Source organism: Heterodontus francisci, chromosome 1 (assembly GCF_036365525.1).
Source record: "Heterodontus francisci isolate sHetFra1 chromosome 1, sHetFra1.hap1, whole genome shotgun sequence".
NCBI lineage: Eukaryota > Metazoa > Chordata > Chondrichthyes > Heterodontiformes > Heterodontidae > Heterodontus > Heterodontus francisci.
The window spans coordinates 42,165,059-42,185,448 of NC_090371.1; the positions used below are offsets into that span (position 1 = coordinate 42,165,059).

The 20,390-nt window shown below is 46.1% G+C and overlaps 1 protein-coding gene across 5 annotated transcripts in view; it reads right to left on the bottom strand.

Moving 5' to 3' along the window:
* The window catches only part of ccdc142 (coiled-coil domain containing 142), a 318,889-nt gene that overhangs the window by 31,501 nt on the left and 266,998 nt on the right, over positions 1 to 20,390 (bottom strand). For 4 of the 5 annotated variants that reach the window (XM_068029624.1, XM_068029614.1, XM_068029634.1 and 1 more), the window contains one exon: positions 28 to 208. In XM_068029624.1, the coding sequence (XP_067885725.1) occupies positions 28 to 208 (181 nt within the window). Of the gene's footprint in view, positions 1 to 27; positions 209 to 473; positions 538 to 20,390 lie in introns of those variants that run through there. The other variant, XM_068029653.1, reaches the window with a different exon arrangement.

The window sequence follows — 20,390 nt, forward strand, 5'->3', positions numbered from 1 at the left end:
ATATATTAAAATTACGTGGAAGATGACCTAAATTTTATCTTTTGCTTCAGTATATGATCCATCCAGCCCTCCATAAAAGCAGTCAGGGCCTCTGTTAATGGAATGGTTCGAGCATCTTCCGGAAGTGGCTGAATTCCCTCCAGAACCTGACCAATCACAGACTGTACAGCAGCAATTGCATATTCATTGGGTTTACTGGGGAGCTCAACTGAAATGAAAAAAAAAGTTATTATTCACACTTCATTTGAAAAACAGAACTTGATTACCTATAGGGTTTCTCTGATGCTTAACAGTGGAGATTTGGAGGATGTCTTAATGACGCTATATTTGACTGAACCAGATGACTTGAATGGGGGAAGAGATTAAACAAACAAATTATGTTTAGCAATTACTCAACTATCAGTTTCATTCCTAAATTGTATAACCCACTCCGAATTCTTGAAGATACACCACTCAAACTCAACATTACTTACAAGATACTATTCATCAAGTCATTACTCTCCTTCCCTCCACAGTTTCACCACAAGTTTGTCTCTTCTGTGCACACAAAAATAAATATCAGTGTGTATATGTAGAACGAGTTTATACAAATTTTAGGGATTTGAATTTTAGAACAATTAGTAATTGATAAAAATATCACAATCATTAATTCACAGTAAAAATCAATAATAGTTATCTATGAATTATGCTAACCAAACTATTTGTATTTTATTTTATTATTAGACAAATAGAACAGCAATTTGCTATGCTAGAGCTAGTGGGAACTATCTCCTTCTGAGGATTGTCTTATGTTGGCTGTTGCATTTGGAGCTTGTCAGACATATTTCTGGAGATAAAAACAAACCACAGCAGATGCTGGAGATGATGAATTGAGGCAGGCTTTGGAATAGGTGAAGATGAGTGTGGAAAGTTGGAGAGATGGTGAATAGGTTTTAGTTCATCAACCTGTGCGAACTTTGGTGGGCTGATGAGAGAGTGTAAAATTACTGCTAAGACCTAGTTTGCTGATGTTCCAGCTGTGTTTTGGTTTGAAGGAGTGCAGATAGCTGTAGCTGTGCCACATGTGGTCCTCCTAGTAGAACTCCTACTTTTGCTTGTTGCTGGAATTAATTCTCCCCCAGCTGTCAAATGGTCGTTTTTCTAGCATTGAATCTGCCACCGGGAGTTTGAGTGCTTACTTCTTGTAAAGCTTACTTTGTATTAAGAGTGGGACTGAGTATTTTTGTCTTAGTCAGCATGGAGGAAGCTGGTGCTCAGTTGAATACAAAACATGAAGGAGGAGTGATGACAAATAAGAATATATTAAGTTGATTGACAGCAATAAAAATCGTGCTAAGTCAAAAAGGATGAAAAATACACCCTCAGGGCATGCACATAGCATAAGAACTAAAATTAATGAGTTAGAAGCAGAAGGTCTGCATAAAAGATATTATGTAGTAGGGATGGGCACAAACGAAATGTGGAGCTTATTCAAGGAGCAGCTAATGCGTGTCCTTGATAAGTATGTACCTGTCAGGCAGGGAGGAAGTTGTCGAGCGAGGGAGCCGTGGTTTACTCAAGGAGTTGAAGCGCTTGTCAAGAGGAAGAGGGAGGCTTATGTTAGGATGAGACGTGAAGGCTCAGTTAGGGTGCTTGAGAGTTACAAGCTAGCCAGGAAGGATCTAAAGGGAGGGCTAAGAAGAGCAAGGAGAGGACACGAGAAGTCATTGGCGGATAGGATCAAAGAAAACCCTAAGGCTTTCTATAGGTATATCAGGAATAAAAGAATGACAAGAGTTAGAATAGGGCCAATCAAGGATAGTAGTGGGAAGTTGTGTGTGGAATCAGAGGAGATAGGGGAAGCGTTAAATGAATATTTTTCGTCAGTATTTACAGTAGAGAAAGAAAATGTTGCCGAGGAGATTACTGAGATACAGCCTACTAGGCTAGATGGGATTGAGATTCACAAGGAGGAGGTGTTAGCAATTTTGGAAAGAGTGAAAATAGATAAGTCCCCTGGGCCAGATGGGATTTATCCTAGGATTCTCTGGGAAGCCAGGGAGGAGATTGCAGAGCCGTTGTTGTTGATCTTTATGTCGTCATTGTCGACAGGAGTAGTGCCGGAAGACTGGAGGATAGCAAATGTTGTCCCCTTGTTCAAGAAGGGGAGTAGAGACAGCCCTGGTAATTATAGACCTGTGAGCCTTACTTCGGTTGTGGGTAAAATGTTGGAAAGGGTTATAAGAGATAGGATTTATAATCATCTTGAAAAGAATAAGTTCATTTGCGATAGTCAGCACGGTTTTGTGAAAGGTAGGTCGTGCCTCACAAACCTTATTGAGTTTTTCGAGAAGGTGACCAAACAGGTGGATGAGGGTAAAGCCGTGGATGTGGTGTATATGGATTTCAGTAAGGCGTTTGATAAGGTTCCCCACGGTAGGCTATTGCAGAAAATACGGAAGTATGGGATTGAAGGTGATTTAGAGCTTTGGATCAGAAATTGGCTAGCTGAAAGAAGGTGGTGGTTGATGGCAAATGTTCATCCTGGAGTTTAGTTACTAGTGGTGTACCGCAAGGTTCTGTTTTGGGGCCACTGCTGTTTGTCATTTTTATAAATGACCTGGATGAGGGTGTAGAAGGGTGGGTTAGTAAATTTGCGGATGACACGAAGGTCGTTGGAGTTGTGGATAGTGTCGAAGGGTGTTGTAGGGTACAGAGGGACATAGATAGGCTGCAGAGCTGGGCTGAGAGATGGCAAATGGAGTTTAATGCGGAGAAGTGTGAGGTGATTCACTTTGGAAGGAGTAACAGCAATGCAGAGTACTGGGCTAATGGGAAGATTCTTGGTAGTGTAGATGAGCAGAGAGATCTTGGTGTCCAGGTACATAAATCCCTGAAAGTTGCTACCCAGGTTAATAGGGCTGTTAAGAAGGCATATGGTGTGTTAGCTTTTATTAGTAGGGGGATCGAGTTTCGGAGCCACGAGGTCATGATGCAGCTGTACAAAACTCTGGTGAGGCCGCACCTTGAGTATTGCGTGCAGTTCTGGTCACCGCATTATAGGAAGGATGTGGAAGCTTTGGAAAGGGTGCAGAGGAGATTTACTAGGATGTGGCCTGGTATGGAGGGAAGGTCTTACGAGGAAAGGCTGAGGGACTTGGGGTTGTTTTCGTTAGAGAGAAGGAGGAGGAGAGGTGACTTAATAGAGACATACAAGATAATCAGAGGGTTAGATAGGGTGGATAGTGAGTGTCTTTTTCCTCAGATAATGATGATGGCAAACACGAGGGGACATAGCTTTAAGTTGAGGGGTGAAAGATATAGGACAGATGTCAGAGGTAGTTTCTTTACGCAGAGAGTAGTAGGGGCGTGGAACGCCCTGCCTGCAACAGTAGTAGACTCGCCAACTTTAAGGGCATTTAAGTGGTCATTGGATAGACATATGGATGAAAATGGAATAGTGTAGGTCAGATGGTCGGCGCAACATCGAGGGCCGAAGGGCCTGTACTGCGCTGTAATGTTCTAATTCTAATTCTAATTCTCTAACATAGACCTGGCTATAAGATGAGCATGGCTGGAAGCTAAATATTCCAGGCTATGGGATCTTTAGAAAGGACAGTAAAATTAGGAAAGGAAAGGGAACAGCAATATTGTCAAAAGATGCAATTACAACAGGATTTTAGTAAGCGTGAATGAGTAGTCAGAAACATTACAGGGTAGACTTTTAATTTGTGCAGTAGTGTAAAATGAGTGATAGCGAATCAGCAGTCCATTGCAAATCATACCCAATTTTTATTTCCATTGACTTCAACGAAGTCAAAATCTACCCCTATAGGTAGAACTAAGGAACAGAAAATACAAAACTCTAAAGGAAAAGAAAAAAGCTTGTATTTATATACATTGCACTTATCACAACTTCAGAGTGTCCCACAATGTTGGACAGTCAGTAAAGTACTTTATTTTTTGAAGTGTAGTCACTGTTGTAATGTAATAAATCCTGGCTTCCAATTTGTGCTCAGCAAGGTCCCAGAAACAACAATGGGATACATGACCAGACAATCTATTTTAGTGATGTTGGTTGAGGGATAATTGGCTAGGACATTGTGAGAAGTCCCTTGCTCTTCTACAAATAGAGCCATGGCAAATTTCAGGAGCAAAATCAGAAAGCACTTCTGCACACAAAAGGTGGTGGAAATCTGGAACTTTGTCTACAAAAAAGCTATGGATGCAAGGCCAATTAAAATTTCCAAGACTGAGAGCGACAGATTTTAATTTGGTAAGAATAGCAAAGGAAATAGATCAAGGGCGGGTAGAGTTTTAAAAAAATTATTAATTCTTGATTGTGGGCGCCGCTGGCATGGCCAGCATTTATTGCCCTTTGCTAATTCCCCTTTAGAAGGTGATGAGCCACCTTCTTGAATCACTGCAGACCGTGTAGTGAAGGTACTCCCATCGTGCTGTTAGGTAGGAAATTCCAGGATTTTGACCCAATGATGATAAAGGAATGTAATATACTTCCACGTCAGAATGGTCTGTGACCTGGAGGGGAACTTGAACGTGGTGGTGTTCCTATGTGCTTGCTGCCCTTGTCCTTCTCGGCGGTAGAGGTCGAGGGTTTGGGAGGTGCTGTCGAAGAAACTTTGCCAAGTATGGGACACACTGCTGCCAGGGTGCAGCTATTGGAGAGTGTGAATGTTTAAGGTGGTGGATGGGGTGCCAATCAAGCAGGCTGCTTTTTCCTAGATGGTGTTGAGCTTCTTGAGTGTTGTTGGGGCTGCACTCATTCAGGCAAATGGAGAGTATTCCATCACACTCCTGGCCTGTGCCTTGTAGATGGTGAAAAGATTTTAGAGAGTCAGAGCTGAGTCACTTGCCACAGAATACCTAGCCTTTTAGCTGCTCTGGTGGCCACAGTATTTATGTAGTTGGTCCATTTAAGTTTCTGGTAAATGGTCAAGGAAGTGGATGGTAGGGGATTCAATGATGGCAATGCCATGTAGTCATTGTTGTCATGCAGCAGTTTAACTGTAGATCAACTATGATCTGACTGAATGCCGGATCAGGCTCGTGGCCTACTCCTCTTCCTATGTTACATTATGTCCTGATCCCCAACCACAGAACACTCTTTCCTCTATGATACCAGTGCAAATTAGAGTGTCAGCCATGGCTCAGTGGTAACAGTCTTGCCTCTGACTCAGAAAGTTATAGGTTCAAGTCCCACTCCACAGACATGAGCACAAAAATCAAGGCTAACACTCCAGTGCAGTACTGAAGGAATACTGCACAGTGGGAGCTGCCAACTTTCAGATGAGACATTAACTAAGGCCCCGTCAGCTCTCTCATGTGGATGTAAAAGGTCCATGGCACTATTTTGAAGAAGAGCAGGGCAGTTATCCCGGGTGTCATGGCCAATACTTATCCCTCAATAAACATCATTAAAACCGATAATCTGGTCGTTATCACATTGCTGGCTGTGGAAACTTGCTATTTGCAAATTGGCTGCCACTACAATATGGAGTAGCCATAGAAATACCGTGGCTACAAGAGCAGGTCAGAGGCTAGGAATTCTGCGGCGAGTACTGAAACTTGGTTGAGGGAAGGGCACGATTGGCAACTAAATATCCCAGAATATCGATGCTTCAGGCGGGATAGAGAGGGAGGTAAAAGGGGTGGAGGAGTTGCATTACTGGTCAAAGAGGATATCACAGCTGTGCTGAAGGAGGGCACCATGGAGGACTCGAGCAGTGAGGCAATATGGGCAGAACTCAGAAATAGGAAGGGTGCGGTAACAATGTTGGGGCTGTACTACAGGCCTCCCAACAGCGAGCGTGAGAAAGAGGTACAAATATGTAAACAGATTATGGAAAGATGTAGGAGCAACAGGGTGGTGGTGATAGGAGATTTTAATTTTCCCAACATTGACTGGGATTCACTTAGTGTTAGAGGTCTAGATGGAGCAGAATTTGTAAGGAGCATCCAGGAGGGTTTTCTAGAGCAGTATGTAAATAGTCCAACTCGGGAAGGGGCCATACTGGACCTGATGTTGGGGAATGAGCCCGGCCAGGTGGTTGAAGTTTCAGGAGGGGACTACTTTGGGAATACTGATCACAATTCCGTAAGCTTTAGAATACTCATGGACAAAGACGAGAGTGGTCCTAAAGGAAGAGTGCTAAATTGGGGGAAGGCCAACTATACCAAAATTCGGCAGGAGCTGGGGAATGTAGATTGGGAGCAACTGTTTGAAGATAAATCCACATGTGATATGTGGGAGGCTTTTAAAGAGAGGTTGATTAGCGTGCAGGAGAGACATGTTCCTGTGAAAATGAGGGATAGAAATGGCAAGATTAGGGAACCATGGATGACAGGTGAAATTGTGAAACTAGCTAAGACGAAAAAGGAAGCATACATAAGGTCCAGGAGGCTGAAGACAGACGAAGCTTTGGAAGAATATCGGGAATGTAGGACCATACTGAAACGAAGAATTAAGAGGGCTAAAAGGGGTCACGAAATATCTTTAGCAAACGGGGTTAAGGAAAATCCCAAAGCCTTTTATTCATATATAAGGAGCAAGAGGGTAACTAGAGAAAGGACTGGCCCACTCAAGGACAAAAGAGGAAAATTATGTGTGGAGTCAGAGAAAATGGGTGAGATTCGAAACGAGTACTTTGCATCGGTATTCACCGAGGAGAGGGACATGACGGATGTTGAGGTTAGGGACAGATGTTTGATTACTCTAGGTCTGGTCGGCATAAGGAGGGAGGAAGTGTTGGGTATTCTAAAAGGCATTAAGGAGGACAAGTCCCCAGGTCCGGATGGGATCTATCCCAGGTTACTGAGGGAAGCGAGAGTGGAAATAGCTGGGACCTTAACAGATATCTTTGTAGCATCCTTAAACACGGGTGAGGTCCCGGAGGACTGGAGAATTGCTAATGTTGTCCCCTTGTCTAAGAAGGGTAGCAGGGATAATCCAGGTAATTATAGACCAGTGAGCCTGACGTTAGTGGTAGGGAAGCTGCTGGAGAAGATACTGAGGGATAGGATCTATTCCCATTTGGAAGAAAATGGGCTTATCAGTGATAGGCAACATGGTTTTGTGCAGGGAAGGTCATGTCTTACCAACTTAATAGAATTCTTTGAGGAAGTGACAAAGTTGATTGATGAGGGAAGGGCTGTAGATGTCATATACATGGACTTCAGTAAGGTGTTTGATAAGGTTCCCCATGGTAGGCTGATGGAGAAAGTGAAGTCGCATGGGGTCCAGGGTGTACTAGCTAGATGGATAAAGAACTGGCTGGGCAACAGGAGACAGAGAGTAGCAGTGGAAGGGAGTTTCTCAAAATGGAGACGTGTGACCAGTGGTGTTCCACAGGGATCCGTGCTGGGACCACTGTTGTTTGTGATATACATAAATGACTTGGAGGAAAGTATAGGTGGTCTGATTAGCAAGTTTGCAGACGACACTAAGATTGGTGGAGTAGCAGATAGTGAAGGGGACTGTCAGAGAATACAGCAGAATATAGATAGATTGGAGAGTTGGGCAGAGAAATGGCAGATGGAGTTCAATCAGGGCAAATGCGAGGTGATGCATTTTGGAAGATCCAATTCAAGAGTGAACTATACAATAAATGGAAAAGTCCTGGGGAAAATTGATGTACAGAGAGATTTGGGTGTTCAGGTCCATTGTTCCCTGAAGGTGGCAACACAGGTCAATAGAGTGGTCAAGAAGGCATACGGCATGCTTTCCTTCATCGGACGGGGTATTGAGTACAAGAGTTGGCAGGTCATGTTACAGTTGTATAAGACTTTGGTTCGGCCACATTTGGAATACTGCGTGCAGTTCTGGTCGCCACATTACCAAAAGGATGTAGATGCTTTGGAGAGGGTGCAGAGGAGGTTCACCAGGATGTTGCCTGGTATGGAGGGCGCTAGCTATGAAGAGAGGTTGAGTAGATTAGGATTATTTTCATTAGAAAGACGGAGGTTGAGGGGGGACCTGATTGAGGTGTACAAAATCATGAGAGGTGGATAGCAAGAAGCTTTTTCCCAGAGTGGTGGATTCAATTACAAGGGGTCACGAGTTCAAAGTGAGAGGGGAAAAGTTTAGGGGGGATATGCGTGGAAGTTCTTTACGTAGAGGGTGGTGGGTGCCTGGAACGCGTTGCCAGCGGAGGTGGTAGACGCGGGCACGATAGCGTCTTTTAAGATGTATCTAGACAGATACATGAATGGGCAAGAAGTTAAGAGATACAGACCCTTAGAAAATAGGCGACAGGTTTAGATAGAGGATCTGGATCGGCGCAGGCTTGGAGGGCCGAAGGGCCTGTTCCTGTGCTGTAATTTTCTTTGTTCTTTGAGTAACTCACCTCCTGACTCCCCAATGCCTGTCCACCATCTACAAGGCACAAGTCAGGAGTGTGACGGAATACTCTCCAGTTACCTGGATGGGTGCAGCTCCAACAACACTCAAGAAGCTCGACACCATCCAGGACAAAGCAGCCCACTTGATTGGCACCGCATCTACAAACATTCACTCCCTCCACCACCGACGCACAGCAGCAGCGTTGTGTACCATCTACAAGATGCACGGCAGCAACGCACCAAGGCTCCTTAGACAGCACCTTCCAAACCAGAGACCTCTACTAACTAGAAGGACAAGGGCAGCAAACGCATGGGAACACCACCACCTGCAAGTTCCCCTCCAAGTCACACACCATCATGACTTGGAACTGCATCGCCGTTCCTTCACTGTCGCTGGGTCAAAATCCTGGAACACCCTTCCTAACAGCGCTGTGGGTGTACCTACCTCACATGGACTGCAGCGGTTCAAGAAGGCAGCTCACCACCACCTTCTCAAGGGCAATTAGGGATGGGCAATAAATGCTGGCCTGGCCAGTGACGCCCACATCCCATGAATGAATAAAAAAAAAATAGTGACTTTAATTCATAAGTACTTCATTGGCTGCAAAGAGTTTTAGGACATCCTGAGGTCATGAACGACATTATAAAAATGCACGTCTTTCTTTTCTTTAATACATTTCTATTCCCATACCAGTTTACAGCTTTTGTCAGCAAGACTGCCAATTTAATGCTTTGAGCTGATATCCATTGAGAACATGTTTAACATTTCCCAATGATATTTCATTTGTGGCACTTACAGTCAAAGAGAGTGGATGCTTTCATCACATCAATCTGGGCTGGATTCAACATGAGCCCTTTGCGTCAGAAATAACCCTTCCAATATTATGAATATTTTTCATAAATACCAATAATTTTGTTTAGGGATTCATCATCTCATTCTCTCCATTCCTCGTCCAAGCAGTTTCTAATCGAAGCACATCTACAGATTCATAATGTCAAGCTTTGAATGAATACTTCAGTTTATTCATTCAGTTTAAATAAATTCAACATTCTAAGTTTACATGACTAAGAGTCCAAGAAATATTTTGTGGAAAGTCAACTTTGCCATAACAATTTTGACAGTTATTGTTTGAACAAATTGTTGTTTATAAGATGTAACAGTCATGTGCAGCTAGGTGGCAAACAGTCTTGAATTCAGCAGTATAAGACGCGGAAGATTTTAAAATCCCAGGCTTCATCAGCATCGGCCTGTCAGTCATCAGTCTCTCACCCAAAACTGGCAAAACACAACAGGTGACTATTGGGAGGGAGCAGAATGTCAGGCAAGAGATTGACAGTAGTCAGGTAATGGGGACTGCTGAGGGCCAAAGAAATAGTTTCTGGTACTTAGGTAAATAGGTTGCTGTGGGTTAGATGAGCCTCATGGTCAGGGATGGTAGGTGGAATGCCCGGGACAGAGAAATACTAAATTTTCCTTGTATGGCCTGGAGGAACATTTCTGCTCCTCCTGGCCCCACAAGGAAAGTTAAAAAAAAGTGCAAACATTTACCATTTTGGGCATCTTCTGCACCGACTCTTCATCCCATTAGGTCCGGAAAGCCACAACAGCTTCTCTGCGCAGACCATTGGTTAAAATTGCAGTTCAGGCTTGATGATGTTACTGATCTACATATTTAAAGACCCCAGCCGGTTTCCGTTGGGTGTCGCTCTTGCCTGCTCAGTACAACAAGTCAAAATCAGAACCTGTGGGAAGAGAGTGGCACTATGGTGGGTAAATCCCACGCTTGATTTTAACCTCCCACTCAGTTTTCTCTTGGTGGACAGGGTTAAAATCACTCCCAAAATTCTTCAACCACAAATCAACTTATATTGAAATTACGGAGGAAATCTGAAAAAGGGAACAAAAGATGCAAAGGTAGAGTATGAGAATAGATTAGTGACAAACAAAAGGGAACCCCAAAGTCTTTTATAAACATATAAATAGTAAAAGATGAGTCAAAGGAAGGGTGGGTTGGTAAGGAACCAGGAAGGAGATCATCTTGTGGAGGCACAGGACATGGCTAACGTACAAAATTTGCATCAGTCTTATCTAGAGAAGATGATTTTGCCAATGTAGCAGTAAAAGAGGTAGTAGCGATATTGGTCAGGATAAAAATAGATTAAGAGGAAGCATCTATAAGGTTGGGAGTTCTCAAAGTAGGGAAGTCACCTGGTCCAGATGGGATGCATTTTAAGTGTGGAAATTGCCTGGGCTCTGGGCACAGTCTTCCAGTCATCCTTCGGTATAGGGGTGGTGCCAGAGGATCGCAAATACTACGCCCGTTTAAAAAAAGGGAACGACATAAACTGATAATTACAGGCCTGTCAGTCTAATAACCGTGATGGGGAAGCTTTTGCAGACTATAACCTGGGACAAAATTAATTGGCGTTTGGATAAGTATGGACTAATAAAACAATGAAAGTCAGCAGGGATTTGTCAAAGGCAAATGATGTTTGACTAACTTGATCATGTCCTTTGATGAAGTAACAGTGTGGTTGGTTTTATGTATATTGACTTGAAAAAGTGTTTTACAAAGAACTACGTAATAGGCTGATTAACAAAATTAATGTCCATGGGATTAAAGAAACAGTGGGAGTATGGATACAAAGTTAATTAAGAGACAGAAAGCAGATGGTAATAATGAACTATTGTTTTCCACACTGGAGGGAAATACACAAGGGTTGGTGTTAGGATCACTACTCTTTTTGATATATATTAATGACCTTGACTTCGGTATACAGTGCATAATTTTAAAATTTGCAGATGATACAAAACTCGGAAATGTAGTAAACAATGAAGAGAATAGTAAAAGGCTGAATTTTCAATGTGCAGTGGGGGCAGGAACGGAGGTGGGCGGGCCCACAAATTCACGCCACCTAGCAGTGTGATGGCTTCCTGGCGTGGTATCAATGCCCAGCAATTTTGGAAATCAAGTTGGCAAACGGGCCTCAGCAACCCATCCGAATATGGTGGTGAGTAATTGATCATGCAAACCAGCTAGTTATCAGTTCGGTAAGGGCCAGTTTGTGATTTTTGACAGGTGACACAGGAACCATGAATAATTTCAAGCACATCCATGAGAAGGAGGCGGTAAGACGACAGGGAACCAGCTGTGGTCACGGGAGATAATCGTAAGGCAGCGTAAAAGGAGGAAGGCTTAGACAGGCATTCATGCCTTGGCACACAGTTGCCATCGTGTGAGCAGAGCTCCCTGAGCATTTGGACTGTGAGCGCTGAGGCATTTGGGGGTCTCAAGAGCCTGCAGAGATCAGGGGGCATAAGAGGAGGGTCCAGGAAGCCTTGAGAGTCCAGCTGACAGCAAGCAAGGCAAAACCTGGAGATGGGAATAAGCTACTCCAAGATAGGGATGAGTAGTGATGAGGAGCAGCATCTGCAGTGGCAGATGCACACCCCTAGGCATGATGAGTGCAGAGGTGAGAAAAAAGAGGCTGTAAGGCAGCAAAGGCAATACCCTCAGTATAGGGTGTACTGCCAAAGAATAAGCTACTTTGATATGTCAGAGCATCAGTACTGCAGGAGGTTTCGCCTAACTAGGCAGTTGGTTTCTGACATGTGTGCCTTCACTGAGGATCACTTCAGGCCTCGCAGGTCTCGTGGGCATGCCCTGTCAGTAGCCGTAAAAGTCACAGTAGCTTTGAACAACTTCACCTCCAGATTGTTCCAATGATTGGCAGTGGACCTTGAAGGCATCTCTCAGGGGGCAGCATATCATTGAATAAGGCAGGTCATGGATGTCCTGTTCCAGAGGGCAGGGGAGTACAGGGAGGTCCAAACAGATGGAGCAATGCAGGCACAGTATTATTTGCCTCTTTCGTTGGATTCCCTCAGGTGCAGGGTATTATCAATTGCATCCAAGTGGCCATCAAGGCACTGAGTGAGCAGTCAGGAAAATTCATCAATAGGAAAGGCATTCAGTCCCTAAATGTTCAGCTGGGCTGTGGCCACAACAAGTGTTTTATGCAGGTTTGTGCATGCTATTCTGGCAGCTGCCATGACGTTTTCATCCTCCGGCAATTGCAGGTGCTGCAGCTCTTCGTGGCACCAGCAAGACGCTGTGGATGGTGGCTAGAGGATAAGGAATATCCAATGAAGTGGTGGCTTCTGACACTTTTGAGTAAACTTGCAATGGAGGCACAGAGATACTACAACCTGTGCAAGAAGCTCCATCAAGCAGGCCATTGGACCTTTGAAGATGTGCTTCCAGTGCCTTGATCGATTGTGTGGTGCCCTAAAATACACCCCATCAACGGAATTACACATTGTGGTTGTCTGCTGCACTCTCCATAACATGGCCCTCCAGAAATGTGTGGACCTTGAAGAGGAGAAGCGCTGGAACGGCACAGTTCCTCGGAGGAGGAAGAGGAAGATGCAGTGGAGAATGGTGCCATGCTTTGCAGGGTACTTGCTGGGGCTGCCTCAGGAGACAGGATGGCAGGGACATGAGGACCATGTTGGTCAAGGGACGTTTCACCTGAGCTTTACTCATCCTGTAGGATAGTTGACTCTGTGAGTCGCTTTCTTCTGAGTGAGTCAACGCATCCATAATTCACACAACTCTGAATATATCCATTGTTACCAACACTGGATGGAACTCAAGCCTCCACCAGCCACAACTGTCCCTGATCACAGACCTTTATGTCGTTCGCCAAGTTTTTCCCTCTTTTGCCTTATTGCCATCAAAGAATGGAAACACAAAGTTGGGTGCAAGCAGCAACATGTCCATTGTATTGACTCCCTAGTACTTAATACGACCACAAAAAATGTCACCCAAATGAACCATAAAGTGTAATTAACAACATGGTGGCCTGCGCTCCCGGCTGCTCCTATGGGGTTGAGGTGGAGGTAACCTGCTCATGTGTGTGCATGCAGCTGAGTCCTCATCATGGACTTGCCAGTGGGAGCACCTCCATGGGCAGCTGCACCAGTGTCAATGCAGGGGCAGCCTCTGTCATGGGGTCTTGTTGCATAGATGGTTCCTCATTCAGAGGAACCAAGGAGGCAGAGGATGATGATGACGGTGCTCCATGAGGGATGGCCCCTTCATCATCATCTGTGACTGTCTCAGCCCTTTCAGGGGCACACTTGACTGTTAGAGGGAACCACCAGATGGGGTGCTACTGGCATCTACTTCATGCATCTTTGTGCCAGTAGTGCCACTGACCGGTCAATGCCATAGAAAGTAGCATCCAGTCTGTGCATATCAGTGCATTGCTCCTGTGTCCAGGCAGAGTGATACCGCATATGGCTCTCCACGAGGTTGGCCAATCTCTCAATAGAGGAGATCATGCAATCAAAAGCCTAAGACATAGCAGTGCACGTGATGAATGGACTCTGCCATTCTCATCCCATGATTCTGCACTGCCTCATGGAACTCCGACATGTGGATATACATCTCATGCTGCTGCTCCAAGTAGAGCCAACTGGTGTATAACTCCCGAGACTGTGCATCTTCGCCCAGCTGAGCATGGCTGTGTGTGTGTTCCATCCTCTGAGGGGACTGCCATCAGCAGCCTCTGCCTCCCTCACCTCCTCCTGCTCACTCATGGTGCAATTCATCCAATGCGACCCGTTCTAAGCTGGATTGAGGACCCACCGAGATCAGTATCTGCGATGGTGGAGGGTGCCCTTGAGTGATGTCATTGTCTGTGCAGAGTCTGCACTGACAATGCCGATGTAGCCAAAGGCTTCCCCTCCACAAATAGCCTTGTAGGAGACAAAAGAAGGGGGACAGGAGAATCACCTCATCAGCAAAAGCTTCTGTAGAGCTGAAGTATGATATTACAGTTATGTATTGGCATGGCTTTGACTGGAGAGGAGTGCACTCCATCCTCTTCACCTGGAGATTTTGAGATTATTTCACCCTATCTTGGATGGAATCCCATCTCTCCATCACCCACTCCTTAATGTGATGCCACCCTAGCCATTTCGAGGGCCACCTCCTCCATGGAAGTAAGAATAGCAAGCTGGGACACCTCATCACCTGAGCAAGCCCTCTCTTTGGTGTTGTGTATTCTTTTCTCCTGCAAGGTAGGTGGTGGCGTAGTGGTATTATCGCTGAACTGGTAACCCAGAGACCCAGGGTATTTCTCTGGGGACATGGGTTCGAATCCCACCACAGCAGAAGGTGGAATTTGAATTTAATTAATAAATATGGAATTAAAAGCTAGTCTAATGATGGCCATGAAACCATTGTCGATTGTTGTAAAAACCCATCTGGTTCACTAATGTCCTTCAGGGAAGGAAATCTGTTGTCCTTACCTGGTCTGGCCTACATGTGACTCCAGACCCACAGCAATGTGGTTAACTCTTACATGCCCTCTGAAATGGCCTAGCAAGCCACTCAGTTGTACCGAACCGCTAAGAAGTCAATGAAAAGGAATGAAACCGGACGAACCACCCAGCATCGACCTAGGCACGGGAAATAACAACGGCAAACCCAGCCCTGTAGACCCTGCAAAGTCCTCCTTACTAACATCTGGGGGCTTGTACCAAAATTGGGAGAGCTGTCCCACAGACTAGTCAAGCAACAGCCTGACATAGTCATACTCACGGAATTATACCTTACAGATAATGTCCCAGACACTGCCATCACCATCCCCAGGTATGTCCTGTCCCACTGGCAGGACAGACCCAGCAGAGATGGTGGCACAGTGGTATACAGTAGGGAGGGAGTTGCCCTGGGAGTCCTCAACATCGACTCCAGACCCCATGAAGTCTCATGACATCAAGTCAAACATGGGCAATCACGGGTAATCCTACATTACCACCTACTGCCCGCTCTCAGCTGATAACTCAGTACTCCTCCACGTTGAACACCACTTGGAGGAAGCACTGAGGGTGGCAAGGGCACAAAATGTACTCTGGGTGGGGGACTTCAATGTCCATCACCAAGAGTGGCTCGGTAGCACCACTACTAACCGAGCTGGCCGAGCCCTAAAGGACTGGGTCTGCGGCAGGTGGTGGGGGAACCAACACGAGGGAAAAACAGACTTGACCTCATCCTCACCAATCTGCCTGCCGCAGATGCTTCTGTCCATGACAGTATTTGTAGGAGTGACCACCGCACAGTCCTTGTGCAGACGAAGTCCTGCCTTCACATTGAGGATACCGTCCATCGTGTTGTGTGGCACTATCACCGTGCTAAATGGGATAGATTTTGAACAGATTTAGCAATGCAAAACTGGGCATCCATGAGGCGCTGCGGGCCATCAGCAGCAGCAGAATTGTACTCAACCACAGTCTGTGACCTCATGGCACGGCATATCCCCCACTCTACCATTACCATCAAGCCAGGAGACCAACACTGGTTCAATGAAGAGTGCAGGAGGGCATGCCAGGAGCAGCACCAGGCATACCTCAAAATGAGGTGTCAACCTGGTGAAGCTACAACCCAGGACTACTTGCATGCCAAACTGCGTAAGCAGCATGCGATAGACAGAGCAAAGCGATCCCATAACCAACGGATCAGATCTAAGCTCTGCAGTCCTGCCACATCCAGCCGTGAATGGTGGTGGACAATTAAACAACTAACTGGAGGAGGTGGCTCCACAAATATCCCCATCCTCAATGATGGGGGAAGCTCAGCACATCAGTGCGAAAGATAAGGCTGAAGCATTTGTAACAATCTTCAGCCAGAAGTGCCGAGTTGATGATCCATCTCGGCCTCCTTCTGAAGTCCCCAGCATTACAGATGCCAGACTTCAGCCAATTCCGATTCACTCCGCGTGATATCAAGAAACGACTGAAGGCACTGGATACTGCAAAAGCTATGGGCCCTGACAATATTCCGGCAATAGTACTGAAGACATGTGCTCCAAAACTTGCCGCGCCGCTAGCCAAGCTGTTCCAGTACAGCTACAACACTGGCATCTACCCTGCAATGTGGAAATTTGCCCAGGTATGTCCTGTACACAAAAAGCAGGACAAGTCCAACCCGGCCAATTAATGGGCAATAAATGGGCAATAAATGCTGGCCTGGCCAGTGACGCCTACCTCCTATGAATTTATTGCCATCTGTAATTACCCTTGAGAAGGTGGTGTCCTTCTTGAACCGCTACAGTCCGTGTGGGGTAGGTACACCCACAATGCTGTTAGGAAGGGAGTTCCAGGATTTTGACCCAGCGACAGTGAAGGAATGGCGACATAGTTCCAAGTCAGGATGGTGTGTGGCTTGGAGGGGATCTTGCAGGTGGTGGTGTTCCCATGCATTTGCTGTCCTTGTCCTTCGAGGTGGTAGAGGTCACAGGTTTGGAAGGTGCTGTTAAAGGAGCCTTGGTGCGTTGCTGCAGTGCATCATGTAGATGGTACACACTGCTGCTACTGTGCGTCAGTGGTGGAGGGAGTGAATGTTTGTAGATGGGGTGCCAATCAAGTGGGCTGCTTTGTCCTGGATGGTGTCGAGCTTCTTGAGTGTTGTTAGAGCTACACCCATCCAGGCAAATGGAGAGTATTCCATCACACTCCTGACAACTTCCAGCAGAACAATCACGAGATGTTAGTCTTCAGTGTTGTCTCCGCCACAATCGCGCTATGGTTATGAGCTTTGCTCACGGCTCAGTAACGCTCCTGGGCACACATTTTTTCTACGTTCAGGAGCCTTAAGCTGCTCAGCTCAGTGTGTATGCTGGTGACTATAGACCTTGAGGCCTCTAATCTTCTGGGTGTTGCATTGCACTCACTTTGCTAGACCCACGAAGGTGATTGAAACGCTTGCAGCACCTTCCTCCTCACAATGCTGCAGCTGCTCACAGCGTGAGTCACCTCCAGCCAGGACTGTTTTGTCTGGCTGGCTGGTCTTCCCCTGCCACTCTCAGGAAACAGAACACTTCTCTTTGCTCCCACCTCCTCCAAATGAACCTCAAGGAAGGTATCTGAGAAATGTGGGCTGCCCTGGCACAGGTGCCTGACCTGGTGCCGGCCCATTGCTCCCTTCTCTGTTCCATTTCTGGATAAAACCTCCACCACAATAATGGCTGTCGTTTACCCTTTAACTCCGGCCTGCTCTGTGTAAGACCGCCTCGTATCCGCACCCAATGCCCTAATTGGATGGCCTTCTCAACATTGGGCCAATTAGCGGCCTTTTCTTTCAAAATCGTGTCGCACATTCAAAGCTGACGTGGTGTGGGGTTGGGACCTGGAAGTGCTCCTGAATTCGAGGTCCCACCCCCAGAACATAATTCCAGCCCCAGCAAACACATGGCAGATGAAATTTAATGCAAGGAAGTGTGAAGTGATATACATTGGTAGGAGGAATGAGAAGAGGAAATATAAACTAAATGATATAATTTTAAAGGGGGTGCCGGAATAGAGGCACCTGGGGGTGTATGTAGATAAATCTTTGAAGGTGGCAGGAAAAGTTGACAAAGCTGTAAAAAAAAAAAGGGATTTGGGATCCTTGGCTTTATTAATAGAGGCATAGAGTATAAAAGCAAGAAAATTATGCTATATTTATTTCAGATTTCCAGCATCCACAGTATTTTGCTGTTGTATTAGAAGTTATGCTAATGTTGTGTTTACTTCTTGGTACCACACTTTAGGAAAATGTCAAGAACTTGGAGAAGGCGCACAGGAGATTTAATAGATTGGTACCAGGGATGAGAGACTTCAGTTATGTGCAGAGACTGGAGAAGCTGGGGTTGTCTCCTCAGAGCAGAGAAGGTTATAAGACGATTTGATGGAGGTGTTCAAAATCATGAATGGTTTTGATAGGGTACATAAGGAGAAACCTTTTCCTATGGCAGAAGGGGTGAAGAACCATGGAACAGGAGAGGGCCATTTAGCCCCTCGAGCCTGTTCCGCTGCAGTTCAATGAAATCATGGCTGATCTACAATCTAAATCCATGTTGCTGCCCTTTCCCCATATCCCTAAATACATTGGGAAAACAAAAATCAATCTCAGTTTTAAATTTAACAATATATCTAACATCAATTGGCATTTGAAGAAGAGGGTTCCAAACTTCTGCCAGCCTTTGTGTGTGGATGTAATTGCATTCCTTAAAGTTGTGGCTTTAATTTTTAGACAATACCTCCGAGTCTTAGGCCGAAATTTTACGGTTGGGAGACGGGAGCCAGCCTCCGATGTGAAAGTCGGTGGCGAACCCACTTCCGTCTTGCCTGGGGATCCATTCCATATTTTATGGGTTCCCAGGCTTTAATTGTGCCGAGGCAGGACTTCCACCCGCTTGAGGTAGGAAGTCCCGCCTCATTGAGCTGCCGGCCAATCAGTGGGCCAGTAGCTCTTAGTCCCAGCAGCGCCACCGGGAGTGGTGGCCACTGCTGGGACTGCAGTCCAGCCAAAGACAGAAGAAGACGTGGAGCCTGGAGGAAAGGTACGTTTTGGTGGCCTTGCTGGGGGTAATCGGTCCTGCCCAGGCGAGGCAAGGGTGGGGGGGAAGGGGGGTGTGTTGGGTGCTGGGGGTGGTTGGGGTAGTGGGGGCGGCCCTCCATCAGGCACCCTGTACCCGATGGGCAGGGTCCCCCCGCACCACCCCGGGACGATAGGCAGCCACCCGATTTTCCCTGACAGCTTTTCCCGGCTCCAGGACGCCTGCATGCCAGGCGTAAAATCTGCGTGGAGGTGGACAAAGGCCCTTAAGTGGCCGTTAAGTGGCCACTTAAGGGCCTTGATTGGCCTGGGGCAGGCAGGCCATTCCCCCGCCCTACGTAAATGGCGGCGGAGGTGGGAGCAGGTCGGGAAAGCCTCCCGGAACCTCCCGCTCCATTTTACGTCACCCCCACGCCACCAGCCTGCATGTTGGGGTGGCGTGAAATTCCGGTCTTATCTCCCCAGCGAGCAGAAAAGGTTTCTCTCTATTTACCTTATCTGTTCGCCTTACTATCTTGAAAACTTTAATTAAATCACCCCTTAACCTTCTAAATTGCAGGGAATACCACACTACCTTGTGTCATCTCTCTTTGTAATTTAACCTTGGAGTCCAGATATCATTCTGGTAAATCTATGCAGCATTCCCTCCAAGGCCAATATATCCTTCCTAAGATGCTGTGTCCAGAACTGCTCACAATACTCTCGGTGTAGTTTAACCAAAAGACACAGATGATTGGCAAAACAGCCAGAGGGGACATGACAAAACATTTTTTCTTATATATACAAGTTGTTGCGACCTGGAAAGCACTGCCTGAAAGGGTGGTGGAAGCAGATTCAATAGCAACTTTCAAAAGGGAGTTGGTTAAATACTTGAAGGAGAAAAATATACAGGGCTATGTGGGAGGAGCAGGGTAGTGGGATTAATTAGATAGCTCTACCAGGATATAGTTCGGTTGGAGACTTGGATGGAGAAATGGCAGATGGACAAATGTGAGGTAATGCATTTTGGAAGATCAAATACAGGTGGGAAGTATACAGTAAATGGCAGAACCCTTAGGAGTATTGACAGGCAGAGAGATCTGGGCGTACAGGTCCACAGGTCACTGAAAGTGGCAACGCAGGTGGATAAGGTAGTCAAGAGGGCATACGGCATGCTTGCCTTCATTGGTCGGGTCATAGAGTATAAAAATTGGCAAGTCATGTTGTAGCTGTATAGAACCTTAGTTAGGCCATGCTTGGAATATTGCGTGCAATTCTTGTCGCCACACTACCAGAAGGACGTGGAGGCTTTGGAGAGGGTACAGATGAGGTTTACCAGGATGTTGCCTGGTCTGGAGGGCATTAGCTATGAGGAGAGGTTGGATAAACTCGGATTGTTTTCACTGGAACGACGGAGGTGGAGGGGCGACTTGATAGAGGTTTACAAAGTTATGAGCGGCATGGACAGAGTGGATAGTCAGAAGCTTTTTCCCAGGGTGGAAGAGTCAGTTACTAGGGGACATAGGTTTAAGGTGCGAGGGGCAAAGTTTAGAGGGGATATGCGAGGCAAGTTCTTTACACAGAGGGTGGTGAGTGCCTGGAACTTGCTGCCGGAGGAGGTGGTGGAAGCAGGTACGATTGCGACGTTTAAGAGGCATCTTGACAAATACATGAATAGGATGGGAATAG